A 25090-nucleotide genomic window follows, 5' to 3' on the forward strand; every position below is an offset into this window, starting at 1 on the left:
AAAAAAATACATTCCATTTGAAAGGTAATGTATCCTATTCTTGATATTAGACATTGTAACCACTTAATTACCCTTGCAAATTATTTTGGTTTAAACCACTAGAATATTGTGGGTGCAAAGTCCAACTAATTAAGCTTTTATATTTAAAAATTAATAACATAATTTCCCACATCCTGGAATGAGCAATATTTGAGTTGTACCAAAGAATAATATTAAGGGTAATTACAATGCACACAAACTGCTTAATTATCTCAATCTCACAAGACTAGACTTTTTCTCTAGCTTATCAATTATTTTTTAGTTTCTGTTTACATCAATGCATTTTACTAATTCGGATTTCACATACTATAGGTACCATACTTGATTTGGCTATGAAATAAGAGGAATTATATATATATATAGAGTTGAGCTAGAATACTCTCGATAGTAAACGGGGCGTTTTACTATCGAGTTGTTTTCGATGATAGAGCTTCCAAATTGACGATCGGCTCCGTTGAACATGATGTATACCACTTGAAGTGTTTAGAAATCAAATTTCAAATCTTTTCGACATCATTTGCCTAATGATCAAAGGGTTTCAAAATTTGTAATTTTAATGGTGGATAAGAGACGTTTTCTCGTTTAACGGTGTAAAGATATCCAAATCAATTGAATTTTTGTTAGAAAATTCTTTAAACTATTTAAAACAAGATCAATATCTTTGATTTAAATATTTAATGTATTTATTAAATTTGTGAGATTTTATTTTCAGCCCGTGATTTTGAGCCCCTTCGTTCACTAGGCAAATGGATATCGTAAAATCATAAAATTTTATTTCTAGATACTTCAAATACTCTAGATCAAGTTTAAGCGGAGCCAAATCGACGATTCGAAAGTCGCAACATCGAAAACGAGGGGTAAGCGCACGGAAGGCTCCGTGCTTCCGATAGTATAGTAGCCTCACTCTATATATATATATATATATGTATGTATGTATGTATGTATGTACGTAAATTCTGATTAAAATAAGCTAAAATCATAATTTTATGAACCGAAAAATTTGAAGCTCCAATCCAGCCAAAGCACGTAAACAGTTATAGGCGGGCCCACAAACCGTAGAGCGGGTCCACCAAAGCACCTCTCTGAGTCCACGTCAGCAATGTGGGCCCCACAAGGCCGTGCCGTATGCGAATAAAGTGACAGCTCCTTTTAACCCTTCTCCCTCCACACATAAATTTCAAAAAAAAAAAAAAAGCGAACAAAAAAATGTCTTCATCGATCGTTTTCCCTCTTCGCTATAAATCCCCATCGAAGGATCAGCGAGCACGCTCTCTCTCTCTCTCTCTCTCTCTCTCTCTCTCTCTCTCTCTCTTCTTCTTCTTCTTCTTCTTCCTCTCTCTCTCTCTCCATTCTCCGATCTTAGCCTTTTTAGGGTTTAGAGTAGGTATTGTGGGAGGTGGGAGTTGAGAGATCGATCGCTGCTGCTTCTTTAGAAGCCCTAATAAGTGTAACTTCTCTTTCCCTCTTTGTCTCATTCTCTTGATTCTAATTGGTAATTGCGTGATCGTTGTTGTTTCAACTATTTCTGAATCTATTACTACTAGCGTATGAACTCAATGCAATCACACGAAATGCGAAATGCAGCACAAATAACTTCACATGTTGTGGGGAGTATCGACCAGGCTCTTCATATATACCGTGTTAAACGGCTCAGGCCAAATCAAAAAGTTTAAACTATTAGGTGGAGATACACTTCATACTATATACAGGTCAAGATTCTAATTTGTATTAAATATGAGACTACGATTGTTAACACAATCCACTATGCTTACCATTTAGTGGGTTATGTACATGGTGTTATTCAGCTAATATCCATTATGTAGATGGGGATATAAGATAACCCCTTAAAATAAAGGTAAAATGGGGATGGTTTCCAGGGCAAAGGTGAGATTTTTGTACATTTCAGAGCTTAATCTCTGAACAAATTAATTTCTTTGTTTAGGGGGGAGATTGGGTAATTAGAATCCTATGAGAAAATTCAATAATGTGCAATTCAGAGGTGAGATAATGCTTGAACAGAGGAAATTAGTGATGAGAGGAAAGGTGAGAGAACAGGCACAAGTTTCTGATAGTGAAGGAAAGAGCTCGAACTGTTGATTTCTTATATCCTTTTTATTTTCCCGATTTGTTTAATTTTTAGAGTTGGTTTTGGTCCCTTTTGATGTAAATATTTTTTCCTTTTTTGGAAGGGGACAACCTTTTGAAGACTAACTTTTTTTTTTGGTCAATTGCTTGCAGGGCCGTTTTGGATCAATCGGGCTTGTTTTTCTTTCGCTCTCCTGTTGATTCATCGGCCTCCTCATAGCAATTTTTTGGTTTGATTATCACGTGTGCCATACGCGATTGTTGTTCTAGTGATTCGCTCAATGAGTTGTTAATCTCTTCAAGCTGTATGTGAATTTAGGACATCTTTCACTTATATTTTCTGTTCTTGTATTTGCTGTTATTTTACAATCTTTAGCAAGATTTCAATTTCTCTTTCTTAGGCTGAATATTTACTTTTTCTTTATATTCCTTTTCTAATGATTTTTAAGTTTATAAAATGTTTTCATATCTTTTGCCTATGGTTTAAAAACATATATAGATTGAAATGTCTTCTTGTGGATAATAAGTGTTTCTGGCTGCAGATTCATTTTATCATAAAACAGTGTAGTAGCATTCTTTGTGACAAAGATGTTAGGAGCTGTGTTGGTCGCGATTGCTGCTTCGATTGGTAATATGTTGCAGGGATGGGATAATGCTACAATTGCAGGTATTCATGCTTGACCAAGGACCATGAATAGTACTTGATGTAGCTTTGTCTCTAACTTACCTGCTGTAGTCTCAATTGGTAGGGTACATTTTTTTGTTTACGTTGTCTCAATTTTCACCTGTAGTTGCGGTTATCTACATCAAAAAGGAATTTAAGTTGGAGAGTGCACCCACAATCGAAGGATTAATCGTAGCAATGTCACTTATTGGTGCCACAATCATCACAACATTCTCTGGACCTGTATCAGACTGGGTCGGTAGGCGGTATATGTTAATTTCCTCATCTATCCTATACTTCTTGAGCGGCTTGCTTATGCTGTGGTCGCCTAATGTGTATGTTCTATTACTGGGAAGGCTAATCGATGGATTCGGAATTGGTTTAGCTGTCACCCTTGTTCCTGTATATATATCAGAGACGGCCCCACCAGAGATTAGGGGACAGCTGAACACCTTTCCACAGTTCAGTGGCTCTGGAGGGATGTTTTTCTCATATATAATGGTTTTCTTCATGACTTTAGCACCTATTCCAAATTGGAGAGTCATCCTGGGAGTTCTCTTCATCCCTTCTGTTCTATACATCGTTTTAACGATATTTTTCTTGCCTGAATCACCGCGGTGGCTTGTAAGTAAAGGGCGGATGAATGAGGCGAAAAAGGTTCTGCAAATGCTCCGAGGAAGGGAAGATGTCTCAGGTTTGTCATATAGTTCATGATTTTGAAGAATCTTTTGTTAGAGCTTGCTGTTTGTTGAATGTGAACTTTGTATATTTTACTGGTTGACTGATCTTTTGGTAATTTCAAATAAGATTTTATGGTTATGAGCTTGGTTATTATGTTACATGGATGTAAATTTCTGCAGGTATTCTCATGATATTTAATCTAACACGTAATCGTTGAATTTTTGTTTATTTACAGGAGAATTGGCTCTTCTTGTAGAAGGTTTAGGCATCAGCAAGGACACAACAATCGAGGAGTACATAATTGGCCCTGCTACCGATTTGCATGCTGACCAGGACCCAGCTGCTGAAAAGGACAAGATCAAGCTATATGAACCTGAAGAGGGTCTCTACTGGGTTGCTCAGCCTGTGGGTCAAAGCACCCTCGGAAGTGCCGTGGGCCTCGCATCCCGTCACGGAAGTATTATAGATCAAATAAAGGACCCCATCGTCACTCTGTTCGAGAGTGTCCACGAAAAGCTCCCTGATATGGGAAGCACAGGAAGTATGACCTTTCCTAATTTTGGTAGCATGTTTAGTATAGCAGAGCCGCTGCCGAAAACAGAGCATTCGGATGAGGAACATGAGCATGAAGAGTATTCCTCGGAATCTGAAGGGCGTAATTCTGATGTAGATCTTGAAGCCCCACTGATTTCTCACCGAAACGGTAGCACTTTAAGTGTAAGAGGGCATAGTAGCCTCTTGCAAGCAAATGATGGGGAGGTAGTAAATAGCACGGGAATAGGTGGTGGGTGGCAACTAGCTTGGAAATGGTCGGAAAGAGAGAATGAAAAAGGAGAAATTGAAGGGGAGTTCAAGAGAATCTACTTGCATCAGGAGGGCCCAGCTCCGTCACAGAGAGGTTCCGTTGTTTCACTTACGGGAACTGTGGTTCCTGAAAACGCTGATTATATACATGCTGCGGCATTGGTTAGCCAGTCTGCATTGTTTACCAGGGAGCTAATGAATCAGCACCTGGCGGGGCCCGCGATGGTTCACCCCTCCAAGACTGATAGTACTGGCCCTAGATGGAGAGATCTTTGTGAACCAGCGGTTAAGCGTGCATTGCTTGCTGGTGTTGGTATCCAAATTCTCCAGCAGGTACAGTTGGTGATTAATGCTTTGTTATGGTTGATGAGTTTGGTGAATCTCTTGCCCATGTAATTTTTAATGTGCGCAACTTAGTTTATCTTCTTTTTCTTTTTCTTCTCTCATTGAGATAATCTATCTGGTTCTTCTTTTCTTTTTTTTTTTCTTTCCAGTCTACACCAAGCTGAGAGATGAACTTCCTATCCTATTCTTGATAGCTACCTTCTGTAGTACACATTATTAGAATTCTGATAAGTTCATTTTATTTTTTCCTACGTCCGTTCTGTATTTCAAAATATTTCTCAAGTAAAGATAGGTAATTTAATGATTTAGTGCTTTAGATGTCAAAGTGGCTTTCTGATTTCTCGTAAGATCTAAATTGCAACCACATATCTGCTGAAGTCAGTGTTCTAATTTCTGATAAAGAGAGTAAAGCTCTTTTGTGATCTCCTAGGCATATTTTTTGTAATTTTAGAAAAAGTTAGGGACATGGACAGTGAATTTTGCAAAATATCATAATCTACTTAGCATTTTTGCACATAGAATTGCGGCAATAAAAGGTCAATATGGTTTAATATTGCTTCTCTATTTGAAGTGCAAGACCTGTATATCAGTTTGCCACTTGCCGATCAAACTATTGATAGTATATTTTTCTCCACTTTTCTACTTCACCCAAAACTGTTGCTGACTTTGTTTTTCTTTGCTTTTTTTTTTTCGCCCCTTGTAGTTCTCAGGCATCAACGGCGTTCTGTACTACACCCCTCAAATCCTTGAGCAAGCTGGTGTGGGAGTTCTTCTTGCGAACATGGGACTTAGTTCCGATTCAGCATCGATACTCATCAGCGGTCTCACTACCTTGCTGATGCTCCCCTGTATCTGTGTTGCAATGCGGCTTATGGATGTATCTGGGAGAAAGTCAGTTGCCTTCAAAAACTATATTTCCATAATCCCATTTCTTTAATCTTGCTGTACAAGTTGTAGATAGCAGGCTTTTATTGGCATTTGTAGAATAATAAGAGACAGAGATGAGATTTACTAGGAACAAATATGCAGGATTGGATTGGATTGGCATTTATGTAGTATAGGAGCATTTAACTTATCTATACAAAGAGTATCAGTAGAGAAAGTTAATTTGGGACAGAGATTTGTGCACTTGGCTTTGTAGGAAATATATCCATGTTCCAACACTGTGTTGATGTCTATTTCTGAAAGAGAACCAATAAGAGATAGTGGTGATGATCTAATAGAAGCTAAATACACAGGATTGCATTGGATTGACCTTCACAGATGATAGGATATCTATCTTTGTATATAGAAACATTTATTACACATTATATAGGTCGCAAATCTCAATATTGTAAAAAACATGGCTGTGTAGGAACCGTCCATGTTGTTAAAACTCTGCATCTGTTTTACTTATTTATGTATGCTAGTTGTATATGTGGACTGAATGCATAATTTTCTTCTAGATAGTATTTTAACAGCAGCAAACCATTTTTATCTCTTACTGTTTCGTTAACGAAAAACGACAAATTTGCATTGTTTTATAACTCTGTTCTTCTCACTTTCCACTCATGCAGGAGTCTTCTGGTGTACACGATCCCGGTCTTAATTGCATCGCTCTTCTTTTTGGTTCTCTCCACGACGATAAATTTCGGCACTCTGGTCAATGCATCAATCTCCACTGTAAGTGTGACCCTTTACATCTGCTGCTTCGTCATGGGCTTCGGGCCCATACCCAACATCTTCTGCTCCGAGATCTTCCCCACGAGGGTCCGCGGCCTTTGTATAGCCATTTGCTCCCTCACCTTCTGGTTCGGAGATATCGTCGTTACGTACACCCTTCCCGTAATGCTGAAGAGTGTAGGGCTCGCTGCGGTGTTCGGATTCTTTGGGGTCGTTTGTTGCGTCGCTTTGGCCTTTGTTATTATTTTCGTGCCTGAAACTAAGGGTTTTCCCTTGGAGGTCATTATTGAGTTTTTCAATGTTGGCGCCAAGATGCATTAAACTTGCGAAAGGATCGAAACGAAAGATCGAAAACGCGGTGGAATCAGATTGTGGACCAATTGTACAGTGGTCACCTGCCGATTCTTTTGTTACGTTTGGGAAACTGATTTTTCCGTCACACCGGTATAGTGATATTGAGAAGGAAAGTGATTGATTTATATTGTGTAAATGATCTTCATGGGAGAAATGGAATTGAGTGTGGGGCTTTGTAATAAACTTTTCTTTTTTTCTTTTCTTTTTTGCTTGTGTTTACATATATACAAGGAAACACTTTTCATACATATATATATTATTACATTATTCTTTGCCAAAGAGAAGCAAGGTGATCTTTTTATTCTTAGTTATGGGAGAAGTCTATAACTAGAGCTCAGAGTATGGTGCTTAGGATTTTAAATTAAATAATAAATAATAGAAACTGATAACAAACCAATACCTATCATTGCCTGAGTGCATATATGTTGAATATAATTGTTAAAACACCGTTCCTCTCTGTAGCTTAAGCTTCCGAGAATTATTGTTGTTTTATATAATTTAACATGATATCTGAGTAGAAGGTCACGTTGTTTAATTTTTTCCTATTTAATTATTAAATACATCATTTTTTAACCGTTTAAGTTTTTGAAGAATAATAATTATTCTGTATTAATGTAACAATATATTGTGACTAAAGTGTTTAGAATTTTAAATTAAATAACAGATAGTGTTGGAAGTGTTTGGGGTTTTAAATTTTGGACAGCTATTTTTTCTTTTAACTTAAATAACAAATAGTGGCGGGACCATGTCGAGGCTCAACCTACAACGTGTACTTTGATTTGAATGAGTGGGATTCCCTTTTTTTTTATTTTTCTTTTTTTTCTCTTTTCCCTAATTGAATGTTGCGTAAGCTTGGCAAAATTTGAACTAAACACTTCTTACTCCCTTAATATATATATATATATATATATAGAGAGAGAGAGAGAGAGAGTTGAGCTGGAATGCTATCGGTAGCAAACGGTCTTCGTTGCCATCTATTTGTTTTCGATGATGGAGCTTCTAAATCGATGATCGGTACCGTTAAATATGATCTATACCACTTAAAGTGTCTAAAAATCAAATTTCAAATCTTTTCGACACCATTAGCTTAATGATCAAAGGGTTTCAAACTTTGTAAATTTAATGGTCGATATAAGACATTTTTTCGTTTAACGGTGTAAAGATATCCAAATCAATTGAATTTTGGTTAGAAAATTCTTTAAACTATTTAGAAAAAGATCTATACTTCCGATCTTGATTACAAGACTTCTATCATCACTTTTTAAAGAATTTTCATTTTCAGCCGCTCATTTTTGTGTCCACTTGATGAACAAGTGAACAATATAAAAAAAAACATAAAATTTGGTTTCTACATACTTCAAATGGTATAGATCATGTTCAACGGTACTGATCGCCGATTTGAAGCCTCCATCATCGAAAACAAATGGATGGTAACGGAGTCCGTTTGCTACCGATAGTATTCCAGCTCAACTCTCTCTCTCTCTCTCTCTCTCTCTCTCTCTCTCTCTCTCTATATATATATATATCTCTCTCTCTATATATATATATATATATATATATTCCTTATAATTTTAAAGTGCTGTCACTAACAAAATTATAAGCAAGAACTAGAGGATTCATTGCATATGGTATACTCTAACTAGTTCAAATCTAAGTTAAAAAAAAGGTCAAGTAGAGACAAAAAGATTGGCTATGAATTAAAGAGAATGAGACAAAGATACCTTTATTAAAAGATCGGCTACAAATTAAAGGGAAATAAACAAATTTATCCCATTTTCCTCCACCTAGGTGGAGTGTGTGCCGACAACGCTCATAAGCAGCAAGATTCTATTATCTATTATTAGAAACTTAATTTATTCATCACTTTTAATTAATTAATGGTTAACTGCTAACTGCTAAGTGGTCAAATAAGGTTTACAATATTTTCTGTAGACCGGTTGCGCACAAAATTCTTGTACATCGTCCAATCTGATTAACCGTTCGACAAGTAGAATTAATCATTACCATTGGTGATTCGAATAAAGTTTGCGAATTTGAAACCAGTAATGCTATGTATAATCATAGAAGTAGGAAAGTTGAATCTGTATGTTTGTGATGGTATCCTTTGGTTCCATTAGTTGTTAGAAATAAGTTATCTAGTGATGAATTTCTGCGTGTGACATTTTTTTTTTATTTTTTATTTTTCTTGTGATTGGAAGATAGAAGTGTGAGTTTTGCTCTTTAGAAAATATTGATATCTTGATTTGGTAGAACAGCATGTTTCGCTTTCGAAGTGTTTTATCTCACTTCGAAAAATAATTTAAAAGCTGAATATGACATGTTATTATACATATTTGATTTTACCCGTCATCTATCAAATATTACAAATATTTTAAGCAAATCAAAAGAACATGCTGAACAAGACATCCAAACATAACATCAAAATTTTTTATATAAGCCATAAAACAGCGGATTTCGCGCATCATTTAAAACAACTAATCACTTCGCCCTGCATTTCACTTCTATTTACTCTTTTAATATGGGAGATAAATCATCATGGACAAAAATTTTCTGTGCGCTCAGTCTAGGAGGTGTGTACCCACCCACATTAGGTAGGAAATAAGCTTGCTAGGTGGGAGATTTAAAACTCCAATTATCCCACTATATTTTGCTCATCATATTCAAGCATATCTCAACTGCCCACTTAGAACCATTAAAATATAAATTTTGATAAACTATCATATGCTAGGCTAGCTAAAAACTCTTCTGTCAAGAAAACCTTAGGTTAGATGAAACACCTGCTCAGTGGCTTAACAATGATTGCCATCTTGAATCATGAGCAATTACATAAATAAGGAGTTTACTTTTCTTTGTTTTTTGGGCTCAATTACATAAATAAGTAGTATTTTCATTTGTTATATTAATTTTTTTTTTTAATTCAAAGATACCACTGCACATTAGTTCATTTTTATTTGGCTTAATTGCACCACATAATAGAATCTACATTTTTTTATTAATCTCTATATTGCATCAATTTATTTTTATTTGCTTTGTTTGCAGGTCTATATTCACAGTACTGTTAACAAATTTATTATTAAACTAAACTCTATTAAGAAGCACCGAATCGGTAGAAGGCAAAACTTCGTTAACTCTATTGTTAATTTCCACGTCAATACAAGATCTAGTACCAAATCTAGCTACGTGGCTATTATGATTTATTTACACCTGAGTGTACATCTTACACCTTATTTATTCATTAGTCAATTGTTTTCCACTAGTCTTATTGATCTTTTCTATTATTAATAATAATTTTAAAAAATATATAAATTCTTGGATAGGTTGGTGTCAGATATCTGGGTGGCTAATATGATTAATTTGTTTAGTTACACATCCAAGAACTTAGTGTAAATTTTTTACCTTATCTACTTAAAAGTTAATATATTTACACTAATCTTGTCAATCTTTCATTTTATTATTAATAATTTTAAAACCATTTAAATTCTTGGATAGGTTAGTGTAAGATACATACCACATATTTTGGATTACAAGGTAGCATTTCTTTAGCTGTTATGCTGGCATTTTTATTACAAGTGTATCAGAGTTGAAATGTTTGCTAGTGTAAGAGAGTTCAAGCCTAGAGGACTGCAAGTAAATACTTTTATATTTGAGATTCCAAATTCAAATTTTAGTTGTCTAATATTTTCAGTTAAGTTTTTTTCAAAAAAAAAAAGAAAAAAAGAAGAAACGAATAGCATGGCATATTTCTCTTTATATATATATATATATATACTTGCTTAAGTTTTGGAAGTCAAATATCTCAATTTGAGATCAAAGAACAAAGCAAAACTTACCAAAATATTTAAAAAGCTTACCAAGCAAATCTCATGTACACAGTAAGCAGCAAAAAAACAAAAGGTTTTGGTGGTGTTTCTGCAGAACTTGAGTGTATTAGCACAATCCATTCTTCTGTAAGCATAGCAAGATCAAAATTTACTAAGGTTTCATTTGAAATTATTGTTGAGCGATTGCAATACGTGCGGCAAAACTATACAATAAAAGAATACATATTTGTTAATATACATAATTTCACCTTTTGTATATCAGAATCAGATGGTGACGATATATTTTTTATAATTTTATAAAAAAGTAAAAGTACATCTCTATTTACTTTTCTCCAAATTTGTTTTGTATGATGATATTGGATGAGCAGCAGTACCAATCATACCCTAAATCAAAAAAGCTGAAACTTCAGTTTTTTTTTTTTTTTTTTTTTTTTTTTTTTTTTTTTGCCCCTCGAAACAGGCCGGTATCCTGAAATAAAATAACAGTTTTGGAAACTTCTCATTTGTCGTTTCCTCCCATTTTTAAACCACAAATTATAACTTAAAAAATTACTCCAACTTCAATCCCAGAGAGAGAGAGAGAGAGAGAGAGAGAGAGAGAGAGATACTAAGTGTGAGGGAGAGAGGAAATTTGACAGCAACCACCGTGAGTTGCAGAAACTCTTTGTAAAAGCAGTGAAACACATTACTGAACGTGACCCATCCCAACGCACCAAACTTGTTCGACGTTTTGTCTCAACAAACAAACCTCTTTCCATAAAAGAAATGGCAAAAATAGAAGCAAATAAATATTACATTTTCTTAACCGAAAAAGGAGAGGCGGAATTTATGTATAGATTTACGGAGAAGGGGAGAAGGGGTTTTAGGGCAAGAACCTACAATCCCCGCGCTCCTCCTCCGCCGCCGCCGCCGGCGAGGCGGCGGAGGCGTCGACGGCGAGGGGGGCGGCGCCGCACCTACGGCAGGGGGCGGGGACGACGAGGAGGCGGCGGCAGGAGGGGCAGGAGGAGTGGACGCCGAGCCACGTGTCGACGCAGGCGACGTGGAACCTGTGCCCGCACTGCGGCAGGATGCGGATCTCCTCGCCCTCCGCGAACTCCGCGAGGCAAATCGGGCACTCCGCCGCCACCCTCCCCGCCGACGCCGACGCGGCGGAGGAGGAGGAGACGAAGAGCACGGTGGGGAGGGAGCGCAGGGCCCTCTTCCTGAGGCCCTTGGTGGGGGGCGGCGCCGCCGACGACGCGGCGGAGGGGAGGGCGCGGCGGAGCCAGGCGCAGCGCGCGACGAGCGCGAGGCCGATGACGCAGATCAGGGCGCAGAGCAGCGCCGCGAGGATGACCACCACGTCGGAGTCGATGGCCACCGGCGGCGGCGGCGGCGCCGCCGGGAAGGGGTCGGATGAGGAGTGGAGGAGCCTCCTCGGCGAGAGCATTGTCGCATTCGTAGCGAGCGAGAGAGAGAGAGAGAGAGAGAGAGAGAGGGTTTGGGGATTTTCATGGGGTTAGCATTTCTCTATATATAAATCGGAAAAAATACAAAAAGGTAATGGAACGAAAAAATGGATATTATGCAATATAGTATAACGATATCATTTTATTATAAAAATTATATGATATTGTTTCTAAATGAATCTTTATTATTATTACCTTATAAGGTACAATAATAAAATTAATTTAGGATATTATGCGACGATCGCAAAATAGGTATTTATTTAGCCGATAAGATCAGCTTGTTTCGAATTCCGCTCTATTTGAGAGTAATAGAGGAGTGTTATGACCTACTAGTATTTTCCATATAAGGAGAAAAAAAAAATACAACCTTATTTTTTTCTAGAGAAATTTAATCAAATATGGAATCACTGTATGGACCCCTCATTAAGTATATTATCTATCTATCTATTAACCTACATGAATTCCTAATATTTTTGCCACGTGGCAAGTTTTCTTGCAACCTCACTTTCTATTCAATGACGTTGGCTTTTTCTCTCTCTCTAGCCCTCTCTATTCAATGATCTCTGATCAATGTACTTTTTAATTTATACGTTACTTATTTTTCTCTTCAATATTAGTCATTTATTCTCCCTCAAATTTTTTTTCAACGTCAAACCCTTCACCTCTCCAAGTCCTTTAAAACCACAAGAATTAATTAATTCAAAATGCAACATTTAATTATATACACCATATTCCACCAATGAGTGAGCTTTGTAATTCTAATTCACTCCCCACCTCTATTAATCCCCCCTCTTTTGTATGGCCTGTTATTTTTCATGCAAAAAAGAACATTATTATTTAATCTCGCACCCCACATTCATCTAGCTCTCTCTCTCTCGTTAATAATTATAACACAAGACGAGAATAAAAATATGAGTAAACTAATGCGGGCCCACAACTTGGGCGTGCTTTGGGTTTAGCAGCGTGATTTGGACTCGAGTGAATTTCGATCATTTTAGTAGGTAACTGCATGTGCGCAGATTCTCATGGTGAGTCACAAAGCTTAGCGATGGGACCCAACTTTATCTTCTCTGATGGGCTGAATCATTTTCAATGTTTGATATTTACAAAGAGGCTCCAATTGATTAAGTAAATTCTTTACATTCTCTCACGTTATCATATCAGATATGGGACTATTAAAGCGACACACGTGACTTCTTAAGACCTCCGTATAAAACGCACCCAAAGCATTATACGTACCCAAAGCATTACTCCGTCGAAGTATCATAAAATGGAAGCTCTCTAAATAACAAGCAAAGTGTATTCTTTTTTATCCTGTGAGGTTAAGTGAAAAGAGGAAACTTAAGAACATTTTAAATGACGCACGGAAAATGTTGGGAAAGGATAGATAGTGAATTAAAAGAATGGCACAAGTTTTTGCATTATGTATTTATTTTCCATTGGCACTTGTGATAGATATTATATTATGTGGTTGTGTTATTACACCCCATTCGAGGGAGTGTTTAACTTCTACATGCTTTTCACATGCAACCTAACATAAATGAGCTTGCTTGAGATATATAAATTAAACTAAATCATCTCTATATTTATTTTTGGAAAAAAAAAAAAAAAGATCCTCCACCATCAAATTCATAGTTCTTTCTCTTGAATCTGCTTTGGAGCCGCAATCTCAACAGGGAAATAATTACTAATGTATAAGCGAACAGCGCACACTGTTTTAACAGCACAAACTCCTAGTCACAGTTGTTGCTTCATCTATCCAATTAAGTCATGAACATGGCCAAGAAAATATCCCCCAAAGTTTCCTCTTAATGAGAACATAACTAACCATAGACAAACTACTTGAAAAAGTATGTGAAAGATTCTCCCGCTACATCTAAAATGGATTGACTATGAAAGATTTGACTCTAAACCACATAACTACTGCATCAAACACACCACAAAGATTAGGATAAGGGCTGAGAGCCACTTCAATCTACATCTACATCAACACAGAGATCGACCAATCGGCGCGTCGCAAGTGGCCTTTCCAAGGCTAACTTTTTATAAAATGGAGGTGGAAAGGGGCAAGCAAAAGAAGCACTCATATTGTGGGCATGCCCTCTCTTTCCTTTTCTCTCTCTCTCTCTCTCTCTCTCTCTCTCTCTCTCATGAACTATGATAACTGTGATAACCTAACTAGGGGCCAAAACCCTTCATATCCATTCTTTTCTAGAGACCCTGTTCTCTTTGATTCAATCATGTTTCTCACTACACTTCTTTTCCATATCCCAATAAAAAGGTAAACAGTTTACAGGCCAGCACATCAACCATTCTTGCTATCCATCCCTGTAGGATAAGATATTTTCTCCAATCTAAAGAGAGGAGGTATGGGTTCTAGCAATAAACATGTTATCACTATGGCCTGTTCTTTTTGTGAGCAAGGAAAATTGACATCTAGCGAAAGCTATATTTCCAAATATGTTAAACCATATCAAGCTTAACAAATATTATACCTGAAGATGCTTTGATGGAGCCATTCCAGCAAATGAAACTGTGAAGACAGATAAAGTTTAAGGAGAAAAATAAGAGTTACCAAGTTCCTGTCCACATATTTGTCCATATGAAACTTAATTTCACTGAAAAATTGAGCAGTGGAACAACAAATGATTAGCTGAAGGTATCTTGAATAAAAATTCACCTTAATATGACCGGCATGATATATAGTGAATGCAGGAAAAACAAAAAAAAAGGGGGATTGGCAATCCTTTTAAATGTCACTCTTGGCAAAATTATGATCACGAAGGATCATAAATCATATCTTACATTCCACTTGCCATTCATGCAAGTGTTGAGGGTCCAGTTATTTTCCCTGATTTGGAAATATGGTACCTGCATTCAGGGGAAAAAACTCACCATATTAAGAAACACACAAATTTGTATAGTACTCTCAGAGATTTAAATAAACAGACAAGTGCACACATGAGAGTGTGTGTGTGTTGTATGTCTGTGCACGTGTATGCAAGCATGTGTGGGTGTGCGTACATGTGCTAGCATATATGTTCGTGTTATAATGACCTCATGTACATTGATTGAAGTACCATTGTAGTTGGTTAAAGCCAAACAAAAGGGAAAATATGGGGACATGCCAATACATTGGTTCTAATATTCACCACTAATTGAGGGCAATATTCACCACTATGCATTAATGCATAGCAAGACAAGCTCACATCTTCGCTAAAAAGATCACAAACATGTAATAGGAAATTTGCCATTTGTGTGAATTTTACTGGATATCATTACAACTCTGTTTTTTTTTTCTTTTTCTTTGTGTGTGTATGTGTGTGTGCGCGCGCACAGAGAGCCACATACCTTGTCAAATATATTGTAGCCCAACTTAATTCTCACATCTTGGTCCTTTTGGATATTGAATATGCTCCATGCCAATTCAATCGCACTGATTTTCTTCAGCTATATGAATTTAGTATGGATTATTAATGACCAAGTATAGCATTATATTGTTTCAACAGAATAAATGGCAAGAAGGTATAATTCATAACATCAAAAGATGTTGACAGAGCACATGTGACAAAGATGGAGTCTAGTTTTCTTTTTCTCCTTGATGAAAGAAAATTTTAGGCCTGAGTAGGTTATTTGGAAATCACTTTGTAAGAGATCGCATAGAACAATGAAAGGTGGAAGCACATGAATATAACTCCTCATGCAATAATGTGTTGATCCTGTAAGACAGCTTTATTTGTGACTGGACCACCTTCTTTTTATGGGACAGCAAAATAGAGAAGGTACACCACTCCATGTACAGTCACCTATAATGCTATACTAGAAAGAAATAAAAGCATTACAAGATGTCAAAATGGATTAGAAAGCTTGGTGGTCCTTACCCTGGAGTATAAATTTATAGAAATAATTTAGTAAAGACTAGGCAAACATGGGCCCAAATCAGTGTAAATTACTCAAGATAACATAATTTCTGCTCTCAGAAATGCACTTCAATGCAAGAATCACCATCTAAAACAATCCTACGCTTAAACAACCTAAGGTTATGTAATACACTTCAAATGAAGAAAATCTGAGGACTTACAGCTACAGCTGGATCTGAAAAGATGAGTTATTGAACAGTATACAATATGCTCCCACGACAAAAGGTGCTGAGGGAAGGATGATAAATAAGAAGTCTCATATTTTCTATGTGACTCATCAAGTGTAAGAAAGCTTCTTTTTTTTTTTGATTAAACAGGGATATATCCTATTTTAGAGTAGTAAGAAAGCTTTATAACATTTGATTTAGAGAATACGGGCAAAAGCTTTATAACATTTGATTTAGAGAATACAGGCAAAGAAACTCAGCCTTTAGGGGAGATTGTATGGTTGAGAGAAGGAATGGTTAAAGGTGCGTCACAAAGCAGGTTCTTAATGTTTATAGCTAATGTTTTCCAGACTTAGTAGGATATATTAGGACTCCAATTAGACAGAGGCAGTCCAAACACAACAGGGATGCACGATATCCAATTAAGGAATAAGAATTAGAGAAAATACAACGTCATTGTAGAAATAAGAAGAAAATATAAAATAATTAAACAGGTGAAAAGCTCGACGGAATGACAAAAAATGAAACCTCAATTGAAAGCAATCTGCTTAATCAACAAATTCACCTGTCTGAATTCTTTATCTGTTATCAGCCTCCCTTTGACATTGATTCCAACTAGACCACTAGATGTGATCGGGAATGCCTTCTTTCCTCGGAAGTTGTAGGTCAAGTCATCAGTTTTATCAAGCTGAACCCCAACACCAACGTTTGCCAACAACTGCATAGATGGTATAACCCACTTTTAGCATATACACACCGCCAATTGATAGTGCTCCGGAAACAAGAACGTGATGCACCTCTAAAATGCAATGTGAATACAAAGCTCACCGCAGGAAAAAATTGTCTAACGATCAGAGCAAGACAGCTTGGAGCCCCAATGCTAGTATCTATTTCTCCATGAGCCTGTCACACTACACCATGAGTCCTGTTCTAAATGTTTGCTGATAATATTACGGATACCTCAAAAATTAAATATAAAACAAAGAAAAAGATAATACATGCGCATTAAAATGCGGATTGAAATAAGAATAAAATATTTAGTATTTAATCTTAATCTTAATAAAGAAAAACTTCATCCTATTTTACAAGAACAGCCACCACATTTTCCAAATTACGCATACGAGGAGAGTGATAGAAGCAAGATAACGGTCTATCTGATACTGCACCATATTGAAATGGACAAAATTAAGAAACAGACTAATTTTTTGAGACAAGATGATGAGGTATAGAGGTATTAAAAAGTTATTTGATTGCTTTAAGGGATTAACAAGCAAGAAAAACCCATCTTCTCAACCATGCATTCTCATTCTAAATTTAATCAAGAATCCCAAGAAATGTGAAAAAGATCGAAACCCGAAAAAGAATTGAAACAACTTTTTTATGCTAAGAATGGTGTTTTATTCAAATATACATCCTCCTCACGTCTATACGCTAGACTTTTTCATAAACCCAAGATGCAAGCTTGAATTGAATAGGAGAATTAATGAAAATAGGAGCTTACAAATGCATGAAAACATGACCTACTGCTCCAATACCGCATGAACCAACTGCTTTTCTCAAATAACTTAGGTGTAGTTTGGTACTGCATTTCCGAAAGCACCCAATTTTACACTTTGGAAGGTTCAAAAAAAAATCAAAAGTGATTCCAATATTCCTTCCACGCTACAAAATTCCAATGGCAACTGCCACTAGAGAAGCCTATCGCTTAAAGCACAATATCGGGTGCTTTTGGAAACATAGTCCCAAACTAGAGCTCTCTTTGGGATTGCGGAAAGATTGCGGCACAGGTGGTGAGAAAGTACGGTAGGAAAAATACTTTGTTTGTTTCCGTACGCAATATCACATTCTACATATCGCAATAAATCGGGTATAATATATTTTCTTTTGTCCCATCAGAGAACGAAAAAGGACGAAAAAGGATATTCTATATGTTTTCGCCCCAACTCCATTTTGCCACCTCAATACCAAATGGATCCTTAAGCTACTAGGAAATGGTTTTAAACGTTTATAGTAAACACAAGAAGCCTCATTATATCCCAACTGTACAAAATAGATATCAAGATCCTTCTTTTAAAAAAAAATTTGATATAACTCTAAAGATCGAGTCATGTTGTTGAATGGCACATAAAACATGGACACGCAGATTTGTAAATCGAGAACACTGACATTAAGGAAAAGAAACCATTTCGATCAATTAGGCGAAATTATTGAAATGGGAGAAGCAAACGAAACCTGTAGTAGGGTTTTGGGGCCCAATTGGAGCTTCTCCTTCGCGTGGATCCTTAGGGTTTTGGAATCACCCCCTAGTCGGAGAGAGGTCTCCATTTCCTTGTGGGGGAGAGAGAGAAAGAGAGAGAGAGAGAGAGAGAGAGAGAGAGAGAAGAAACCCTAGAAAGGGTTTTATTCTCCCGCCCTTGCTGCGTATTAATTTACTACTTAGAAGCGCGCGCTCGAACATGCTCTTCGGAGACGATGGGATGGAATTAATAAATTTTGGAAAAAAAGAAATTAGGTTAAAAAAACGGTGTTTTTTTGTTTCCACTCACCAAAACTTTTAAATTTGAAAATACAATCTTTCAAACTATTTATTACAACTGTTTGTTATATACAAAATTATTTATAATTTTTTTTGTAAAATCGTGAATAATTTATCGTTCTTACAATAAAAAAAATTATAAAACGGTGAATTATTTATCATTTTTTTAAAAAATAAATATTAATGGTAAAAAGTAAAATTAAATCCTTAAATAAATTTTGCAGAGGTTAGACCACCAAATTTAAAAATTTTGAAGATCATTTGTAAAAAAAAAGGCCCTAAAATGTTGTACTGATACTCCCTTAACTATTAGCAATTTCGAAATTAGCCCCCTCAGTTGTACTTTTCCTTTTATACCTTCTTAATTTTTAATCTTCCGGAACTAAGTTACTTTGCCCCGTTTCAAAACAAATTTAATAGAATAGCTAATATAATTATTAAATTGAACAAATTTTAAGCTTAACTAGTTAGAATAGCCCCGTTTCATAACAAAATTCAGAAAAGTTTACCTTCTATTTCTGCAGCTAGTAACAAATACAGGCAAGTAGCTGATCAAAAGCATAGAGGCTTAAGTGTACATCGAAATTCGGCATAAAATCGATACATTATCATTGATTTGTTCTTGAATGTATGTGGGCTTAAGTTCATGGAGATACTTTTGTATATCGGAATTGCAAAATGTCAGCATCTCAGAAAATGATAATGTCATACTGTCAGTAAAATTTCAGATTCAACAATACCAGGTCATCCAATGAATTCAGTGAAGTGTGATTGAAACCACCGAATTCTTCTTGGAAAAAAATCTATTGATGGCAATCATTCTCAGAGTATAACTTGCCGTCAGAAAATCGGTTTAGAGTTGGCATAACTATTTTCGTAACACATACATAGTGGTACAGGAACTATAGATGATTTTGTGCTTATGAATGTAAAACTACTAACATGAACTCGAGTTTCGTATATGAATGCTCTTTCGATATATTTTTCAGAGCATTATTTCGATGCTAACTTTCAATATCAACCACGACATTGCTCGTCGGCCTCTGTGCCTGCCTTTGCGTCGACCTTCTCTTTGGTTCTTCTTCCCTCTCGTCGACAAATGAGAAGAACTTCTTAATGCTCCGCCCGGATCTCGAGAGCCCTCCAACAGACGGCTCGGAATCGTCAGGAGGCGTGTGGCGGATGAACCGGCGCAGCATGATAAAGAAGTGAATGGCGAGCGCGACAAAGCATGCAACCCCGCAGATGAGGAACAGGCCCCAGAAGCTGCTGAGGTGCAGACGCTCCGAATCGATCTCGTTGGTCTCTGATCTGCACACCTCGTTGGTCAGCCACTTGTCGTGGATCCTCTGGAGGTCGCCGTTCTCGGAGAGTCTCAGGATGGCGGTCGACATGTCCACGGCTAGAGGCGAGTCTCTTGGGAACACCTAAAATGAAAATAGTTAGTCCCGATACTGATTTTCGCTCAGACACTTAAGTTCCTAGACTTTCTTATATATGAAATTGAGTTCTTGACTATGAAAATAGAAAAAAAGTTCTAAATTTTCTTGCAAAGTTAGATGTTATATCAAAGAAAAAAGTTGAGGTACAATGGCAAGAACAACAATTGGGATATATCGAAAAATAAAGGGAAACAAAAAAAGAGGCTTAGAACCTAGGATGGCACTTACAAATCCCCAGCCACTTTTGGTGAATTCAGAACCAATGATGGAAAACCGGCATTCCTTTGCCAGAAATAGCTCAATATAAGGCCGTTCGTCCACCACAGCAGCGACACCTCCATTTTCTGGGCCCAATTCGAGGGCATTTGCGTACTCTTGTGGGGAGCCAAGAGGTTTGAGCCTCGACCTCGAAATTCCGAGCTCCTCCACCATATAATTTTCAGCAAAAGAACCCACTTGAAACCCGATAGGTTCGTCGCCAGCTATCAAGCTGTAGATTCCTTTTATAGGAGAAGAGAGTTGTTGCACCGTGAGGATCGATGTCAAGCTAGCTGTGTAGCTAGACTGAATGATCAGAACCACGAAGAGCCATATTAGCAGCACTGCGCGCCCTAACGTGCTTACGGTGTTCTCTCCTGAGATAAGAAACAATAGTGATCGCGAAGAAAATCATTTAACTATTGACTTGATGAAAATAGTTTAAGAGATGATTTAGCACGCTTACTATGTGCGAAAAATAGAGTTGAGAAGCTGAACCTGCAGAAGTACACAATCTGTAATTAGAACAGTCCGAAAGATACATATGCTCCAAAAAGTCTGAAGAATCACAAGCAACAAGTTCTTGCATACATTACGAGATACGATAGTCGTCAGACACTAAGCAGATACATGTCAAGGACTTTCTTCTACATACCTGATTCGTCCAGATAACTTTAAAAACTCGATGTGTCAAGGTTGCAGTAGATTGTTCTAACTTACCAGAATATGGTGACTAGTTGTTTTTTCGGAGGCCCGCGGAAGTCGTCGTTGATCCTATGCTCAAGAATCCAGATAACTGCTCCCACAATAAAGAAAGACAGGGCCGTGATGCACCACATCCCTAGTTTAAACGGTTGCAGGAAAGCCCACGCATTTGAGGTACGCTTCTTAACTGGGGCCAATACCACAAGACCTGATTCAATGTATGGCTGTGTATAATCCACGAGTTTCGTCCGGTTTGTAACGATTGCAATGTCGCCTACAACAGCATCAAATACCTATAGAAAGCAAAGCCAGAATAGATAAAGCTCGAGGAGTCTTAAGTTATGAAAAATTGTTGAATATGACATGAAACAGCATTCTCTGGCGGCTAAAATCCTACCACGCCTGTGTCCATTTGACTCAAATTGCACATCTTTGAGCAAATCAGAACACTAGACGCAAGGTGGGACCATTGGATATCAAAACATTGTTCTCTGTCAACTTAAGCTTTTTGCGAAAGCAATTGTTTCGACAAAATAGTCCACATATAAATAGTATAAAAGGAAGTGGAATTTATCTGTTTGAACTTACATTTAATGCCACCATATTGACAAGTTCATAGTAATTTGGATTTTGGTGTCCATTCCCAAAAGGTATGAACTTGTATGGAACAGCATACGGCAGCAACGCAACTGCAGAGGTAAACACATCGATGCAGTAACCCTTCACCGTGTTTGTGGTCGGATCTTTAGAGACAAACTCGCGGAAGCCAACTCTATTTGGAACGCCGATTCTCAACTCCTTTGCGTTGTAAGGAAAAGACCATCCTCGGGGCTTTTCGGTTGTTTCCCCTGGCCAAATCACACTGTGTAGCTGATTATTTGCCAAAGAATGATTTGATGGTTTCGAATAGAGGGTTTCGGGCGGCACAACCGACAACCCAGAATAGTTGGACCAATAACCGATTATGCGTGACCCACTACCTATTATATTGATAATATCATAAGCAGGATGTATGAGAAAGCCATCAGAATCAAACTGAAACTGCCCAGTTACTCCTGTAAAATTTATCTTCCGAATCTCGTCACGAAGAAGATTCCCTCCATCAAATATGCTCAGTGCTTCAAGATGTAGATTGCTACCATTTGCCTCCTTCAACCTCGTATCATTAGAAAACGAGATCACTCCACCGTCATCGAAAAAGGCATCTAGAGCCTTGGCAACTGCCCATACAGCATCGTAAGCATATAAGCCGTAAGCATTAAGTCCGAAAACCGCATTACTGTACTTTTTGGTTAGCATTTTCCAATTCGAAACTAAGGCGCTCTTCATCTTTGTATCGGCCGTGTGTTGCCGTAATGTGAGAACTCCTTGCATATTGTTCATTGTTTCAGAAGGGAGGGGCGAATAAGTATCGAGAAAACTAGAAAGCCAATCTGTCGCAATCCACACATACCCGTTCCCCATCATCTTAAGACGGTTGGCCACAGAGAAAACTATCTTCCCGAAAGTCGGATTCGCGTGGAGAACGATGATTCGCGACTCCATCAATGCAACACTAACTAATAAATCAAGAATGTCACTAGGAGTGGCCACGGGCGAAAATACAGCTTTATAAGAGATTTTGCAGCGCCGCTCTGCGAGTTCATCGCCTAATGCGGCTATACCATTTCTGCCATACTCGTCGTCGACGTAGATAGCGATTACTTGCCTCCACTGGTAGTAGTCGACCATCTCAGCTATCGCAGTCATTTGGAAAAGATCATTTTGAGTGCTTCGAACGAAAAAGGGGAATTGAATGGACGAAAGGGTCGGATCGGTCGCAAAGGAGAGGAGAGGGACATGGAGCTCATTTGCAATGTATGAAATGATATGAGCAATGGTGGAACACTGCGGGCCCACGACCGCGACAATATCAGTCTCCATGAACTGAAGAACTGGAATTAATAACCCAATGCATAAGTATACTTCGTAAATCAAAATTTTTTCCGAGAACAATTCATTAACCAAATTTAGTATGTTCTCGAAATTCGATCTCCATTTCAATTTCATAACAATTATGAAGCGGACTAATTGAAATTCAGGATTAAGCTTCAGGGCCTAAATTTGTAACTAGCCTTTGTTTTGTGTCGAAATAAAATACAATTCATGAATAGTAAGTTACTTTAACAAGAAGATAGAAGATAGATAACCAAGGGAAACTATACCTTCAATGGTGCCAAGGAACCCATCACAATTTGTGTCACTCTTCGTGACGACGAGCTTCGATCCTTTGAGAACACTGGGATCGGAGTTCACATCGTCCACGGCGGCATCGATGGCGACGTTCATGACACGCCCAATTGTCGAGTTGAATGCGAATACAGCTCCAATGTTCACTATAGAAGGCCTAGAAGAAATATTTCTACATAATGCAGTAGAAAATAGGCCTAAATAGAGAGCCAAAACTAAAGCAAAAGCCAATTTCATTGTTGGCCAAGTGTTACAATAGCTCAAATTACTCCTTTTCTATCAAGAGTTGGGGGGAACACCCTATAGATTGAAGAACAACAAATATATTATCAATATTATCACAAATTTATGTTAAAACTGCACAAACTTGAAATATCATCTCTATTAAAGAGGGGGAAAACAAAAAGAAACCCTAAATAAAGTTAAAAGTACCATTAGAGGGAGTCCAAAACTACAAACAAGGTAACTTATTAAAACAGAAAAGGGGAAATGAGATTATATTGAACTATCCAAAATGAAAGAAGAATCAAGTTTTTAACTTGCACTATAACAGAGAAATCCATTATAAACACATACCTAATGCTTGTAGAGAGAAAATTTGGTTAGAAAAATGGATTACCCATGAGAAATAAATGGCATGTATTTGCTGGAAAAAAGTGGAGCTCAACTTGGGCACACATCAAAGCAGGAAAAGTAGCATGTTTTGCATGGCAAGATCAAATCTTTGATATGGTGGGAGAATAAAGAATCCCATTGACACAACAAAGTAATGATATTGAGAGAGAGAGAGAGAGAGAGAGAGAGGGGGTAAGTAGGCTATGGCTCTAATGGTAAGAGGTGTAGCATATTTCATTGGCATATATTGTGTGAGGTTATGTAGGGCCCTGAAGAGTTACTAACTTTTTAATTTTGTGCAAATATACATTGATGGCCTTGTCCCCTTCAAAAACTTTTCTTTTCTTTTCTTTTCTTTTTTTGTTAAGAGAGATAGGTAACACGCTAACTGCTTTATTTATTTCATTTAGAAATAAACTTAGTTGAAAATGTGAATCAATTAGGATTCAAATTTGGGACCTCGACTACTAACTACCAAACCCTTTGTCACTTACTCTAAAAATGATCGGTTCCGCTTCAAATACTTAAAAAAGTTTTCGCCTACGCGAGGTGTCTACTAGTGCATTCTCTGAAATACAGTGAAAAATACAAAATAATTAAACTTCCAACTCAAGATCTCATATATTTATTATCAAACTCTTATTAGTTTACTGTACTATATACGTCCAATCAACAGTATAAATTTTGAATACAAATTTATAATATGAAACGACAACTCTTTCTCGGTTGGTGATTTTTGGGATTATTTGATGTCTAGTTAAAACATTTTTAGAACTTTATAATGTTTTATATAGTGGTTCTTTTGATTGTGTAGGTCACATCAATCTAACTGAATTTTAATATTAAAATATTAAGTTTCATGTTATGTAAATGCATGATGTGTATAATTACTATGCTTTGTCCATGTGTATATATCATAAATTTTTTAATTTGTTAACATATTATGGCATAAAATATTTATTTTTGGTATTACTATATTCTAATTACTTATTATATATTTTTCATTAATTTTTTTGCTTTATTAATATAACTACTGGCTAATTACAAAAAAAACATAATTTTGAATCATGTCGTCGGCATGGAGATTATATTGTACTGATATCTTATTAGCATATATAGTATGATACGATAGTCACGACCTGTGCTGAAGAATTTAAGCAGACAATGATTTCTCTCAGGGCACTTTGGAACTGCCCCTTAATCAATTTTTTTTTTTTTTTGAGGCTTCATTATACTATCCTTTTAATGTAAATATTTTTTGTCGATTTTATTAAAATTTTAGTAAATTGAATAATAATTTTTGCTAAATATA

The 25090-nt window shown here is 36.9% G+C and overlaps 4 protein-coding genes across 7 annotated transcripts; 1 reads left to right on the forward strand and 3 right to left on the reverse strand.

Annotated features, from left to right (window-relative positions):
* LOC109728941 (monosaccharide-sensing protein 2-like) lies at nucleotides 1326-6880 on the forward strand. 2 transcript variants are annotated; one of them, XM_020259500.1, is made up of 7 exons: nucleotides 1326-1486; nucleotides 2278-2429; nucleotides 2667-2791; nucleotides 2916-3482; nucleotides 3705-4606; nucleotides 5322-5509; nucleotides 6175-6880. In XM_020259500.1, exons 3-7 carry the CDS (start codon nucleotides 2713-2715, stop codon nucleotides 6599-6601), a joined length of 2163 nt encoding a protein of 720 aa, XP_020115089.1. In that variant the 5' UTR covers nucleotides 1326-1486; nucleotides 2278-2429; nucleotides 2667-2712; the 3' UTR covers nucleotides 6602-6880. The 2 variants fall into 2 exon arrangements, with proteins under 2 accessions (XP_020115089.1, XP_020115088.1); XM_020259499.1 differs by lacking the exon at nucleotides 2278-2429.
* LOC109728920 (probable E3 ubiquitin-protein ligase ATL45) lies at nucleotides 10926-12696 on the reverse strand. Its single transcript, XM_020259467.1, has one exon. It carries the CDS (start codon nucleotides 11885-11887, stop codon nucleotides 11318-11320), a length of 570 nt encoding a protein of 189 aa, XP_020115056.1. The 5' UTR covers nucleotides 11888-12696; the 3' UTR covers nucleotides 10926-11317.
* Nucleotides 14435-18475, reverse strand: LOC109728921 (outer envelope pore protein 21B, chloroplastic-like). Its single transcript, XM_020259468.1, has 5 exons — nucleotides 18226-18475; nucleotides 16822-16896; nucleotides 16559-16711; nucleotides 15258-15356; nucleotides 14435-14777 (listed from the first exon to the last, which is right to left on the reverse strand). The coding sequence occupies exons 1-5, from the start codon at nucleotides 18316-18318 to the stop codon at nucleotides 14694-14696; spliced, it is 504 nt and encodes a 167-aa protein (XP_020115057.1). The 5' UTR covers nucleotides 18319-18475; the 3' UTR covers nucleotides 14435-14693.
* LOC109703606 (glutamate receptor 3.1-like) lies at nucleotides 19259-24002 on the reverse strand. 3 transcript variants are annotated; one of them, XM_020224286.1, is made up of 7 exons: nucleotides 23783-24002; nucleotides 23139-23463; nucleotides 21523-22868; nucleotides 20950-21227; nucleotides 20696-20727; nucleotides 20200-20606; nucleotides 19259-19956 (listed from the first exon to the last, which is right to left on the reverse strand). In XM_020224286.1, exons 2-7 carry the CDS (start codon nucleotides 23398-23400, stop codon nucleotides 19534-19536), a joined length of 2748 nt encoding a protein of 915 aa, XP_020079875.1. In that variant the 5' UTR covers nucleotides 23401-23463; nucleotides 23783-24002; the 3' UTR covers nucleotides 19259-19533. The 3 variants fall into 3 exon arrangements, with proteins under 3 accessions (XP_020079875.1, XP_020079876.1, XP_020079877.1); XM_020224287.1 differs by having other exon boundaries at nucleotides 23740-24002; XM_020224288.1 differs by lacking the exon at nucleotides 23783-24002 and adding an exon at nucleotides 23596-23679.

This window comes from Ananas comosus, linkage group 25, assembly GCF_001540865.1.
Source record: "Ananas comosus cultivar F153 linkage group 25, ASM154086v1, whole genome shotgun sequence".
Taxonomy (NCBI): Eukaryota; Viridiplantae; Streptophyta; class Magnoliopsida; order Poales; family Bromeliaceae; genus Ananas; species Ananas comosus.

What these genes read in the sequence shown, in the direction of transcription:
- LOC109728921 (XM_020259468.1), bottom strand. Translation starts at nt 18,318, where the DNA reads ATGGAGACCTCTCTCCGACTAGGGGGTGATTCCAAAACCCTAAGGATC. An exon ending in GCCCCAAAACCCTACTACAG is followed by an intron (nt 16,897 to 18,225) that starts GTTTCGTTTGCT and finishes GTAGTGTGACAG; the next exon opens with GCTCATGGAGAAATAGATAC. An exon ending in TTAGACAATTTTTTCCTGCG is followed by an intron (nt 16,712 to 16,821) that starts GTGAGCTTTGTA and finishes CCATCTATGCAG; the next exon opens with TTGTTGGCAAACGTTGGTGT.
- LOC109728920 (XM_020259467.1), bottom strand. Translation starts at nt 11,887, where the DNA reads ATGCTCTCGCCGAGGAGGCTCCTCCACTCCTCATCCGACCCCTTCCCG.
- LOC109703606 (XM_020224286.1), bottom strand. Translation starts at nt 23,400, where the DNA reads ATGAAATTGGCTTTTGCTTTAGTTTTGGCTCTCTATTTAGGCCTATTT. An exon ending in GTTCCTTGGCACCATTGAAG is followed by an intron (nt 22,869 to 23,138) that starts GTATAGTTTCCC and finishes TATTAATTCCAG; the next exon opens with TTCTTCAGTTCATGGAGACT. An exon ending in AACTCTATTTTTCGCACATA is followed by an intron (nt 20,607 to 20,695) that starts GTAAGCGTGCTA and finishes TTCTTATCTCAG; the next exon opens with GAGAGAACACCGTAAGCACG.
- LOC109728941 (XM_020259500.1), top strand. Translation starts at nt 2,713, where the DNA reads ATGTTAGGAGCTGTGTTGGTCGCGATTGCTGCTTCGATTGGTAATATG. An exon ending in AGGAAGGGAAGATGTCTCAG is followed by an intron (nt 3,483 to 3,704) that starts GTTTGTCATATA and finishes GTTTATTTACAG; the next exon opens with GAGAATTGGCTCTTCTTGTA. An exon ending in ATGGATGTATCTGGGAGAAA is followed by an intron (nt 5,510 to 6,174) that starts GTCAGTTGCCTT and finishes CCACTCATGCAG; the next exon opens with GAGTCTTCTGGTGTACACGA.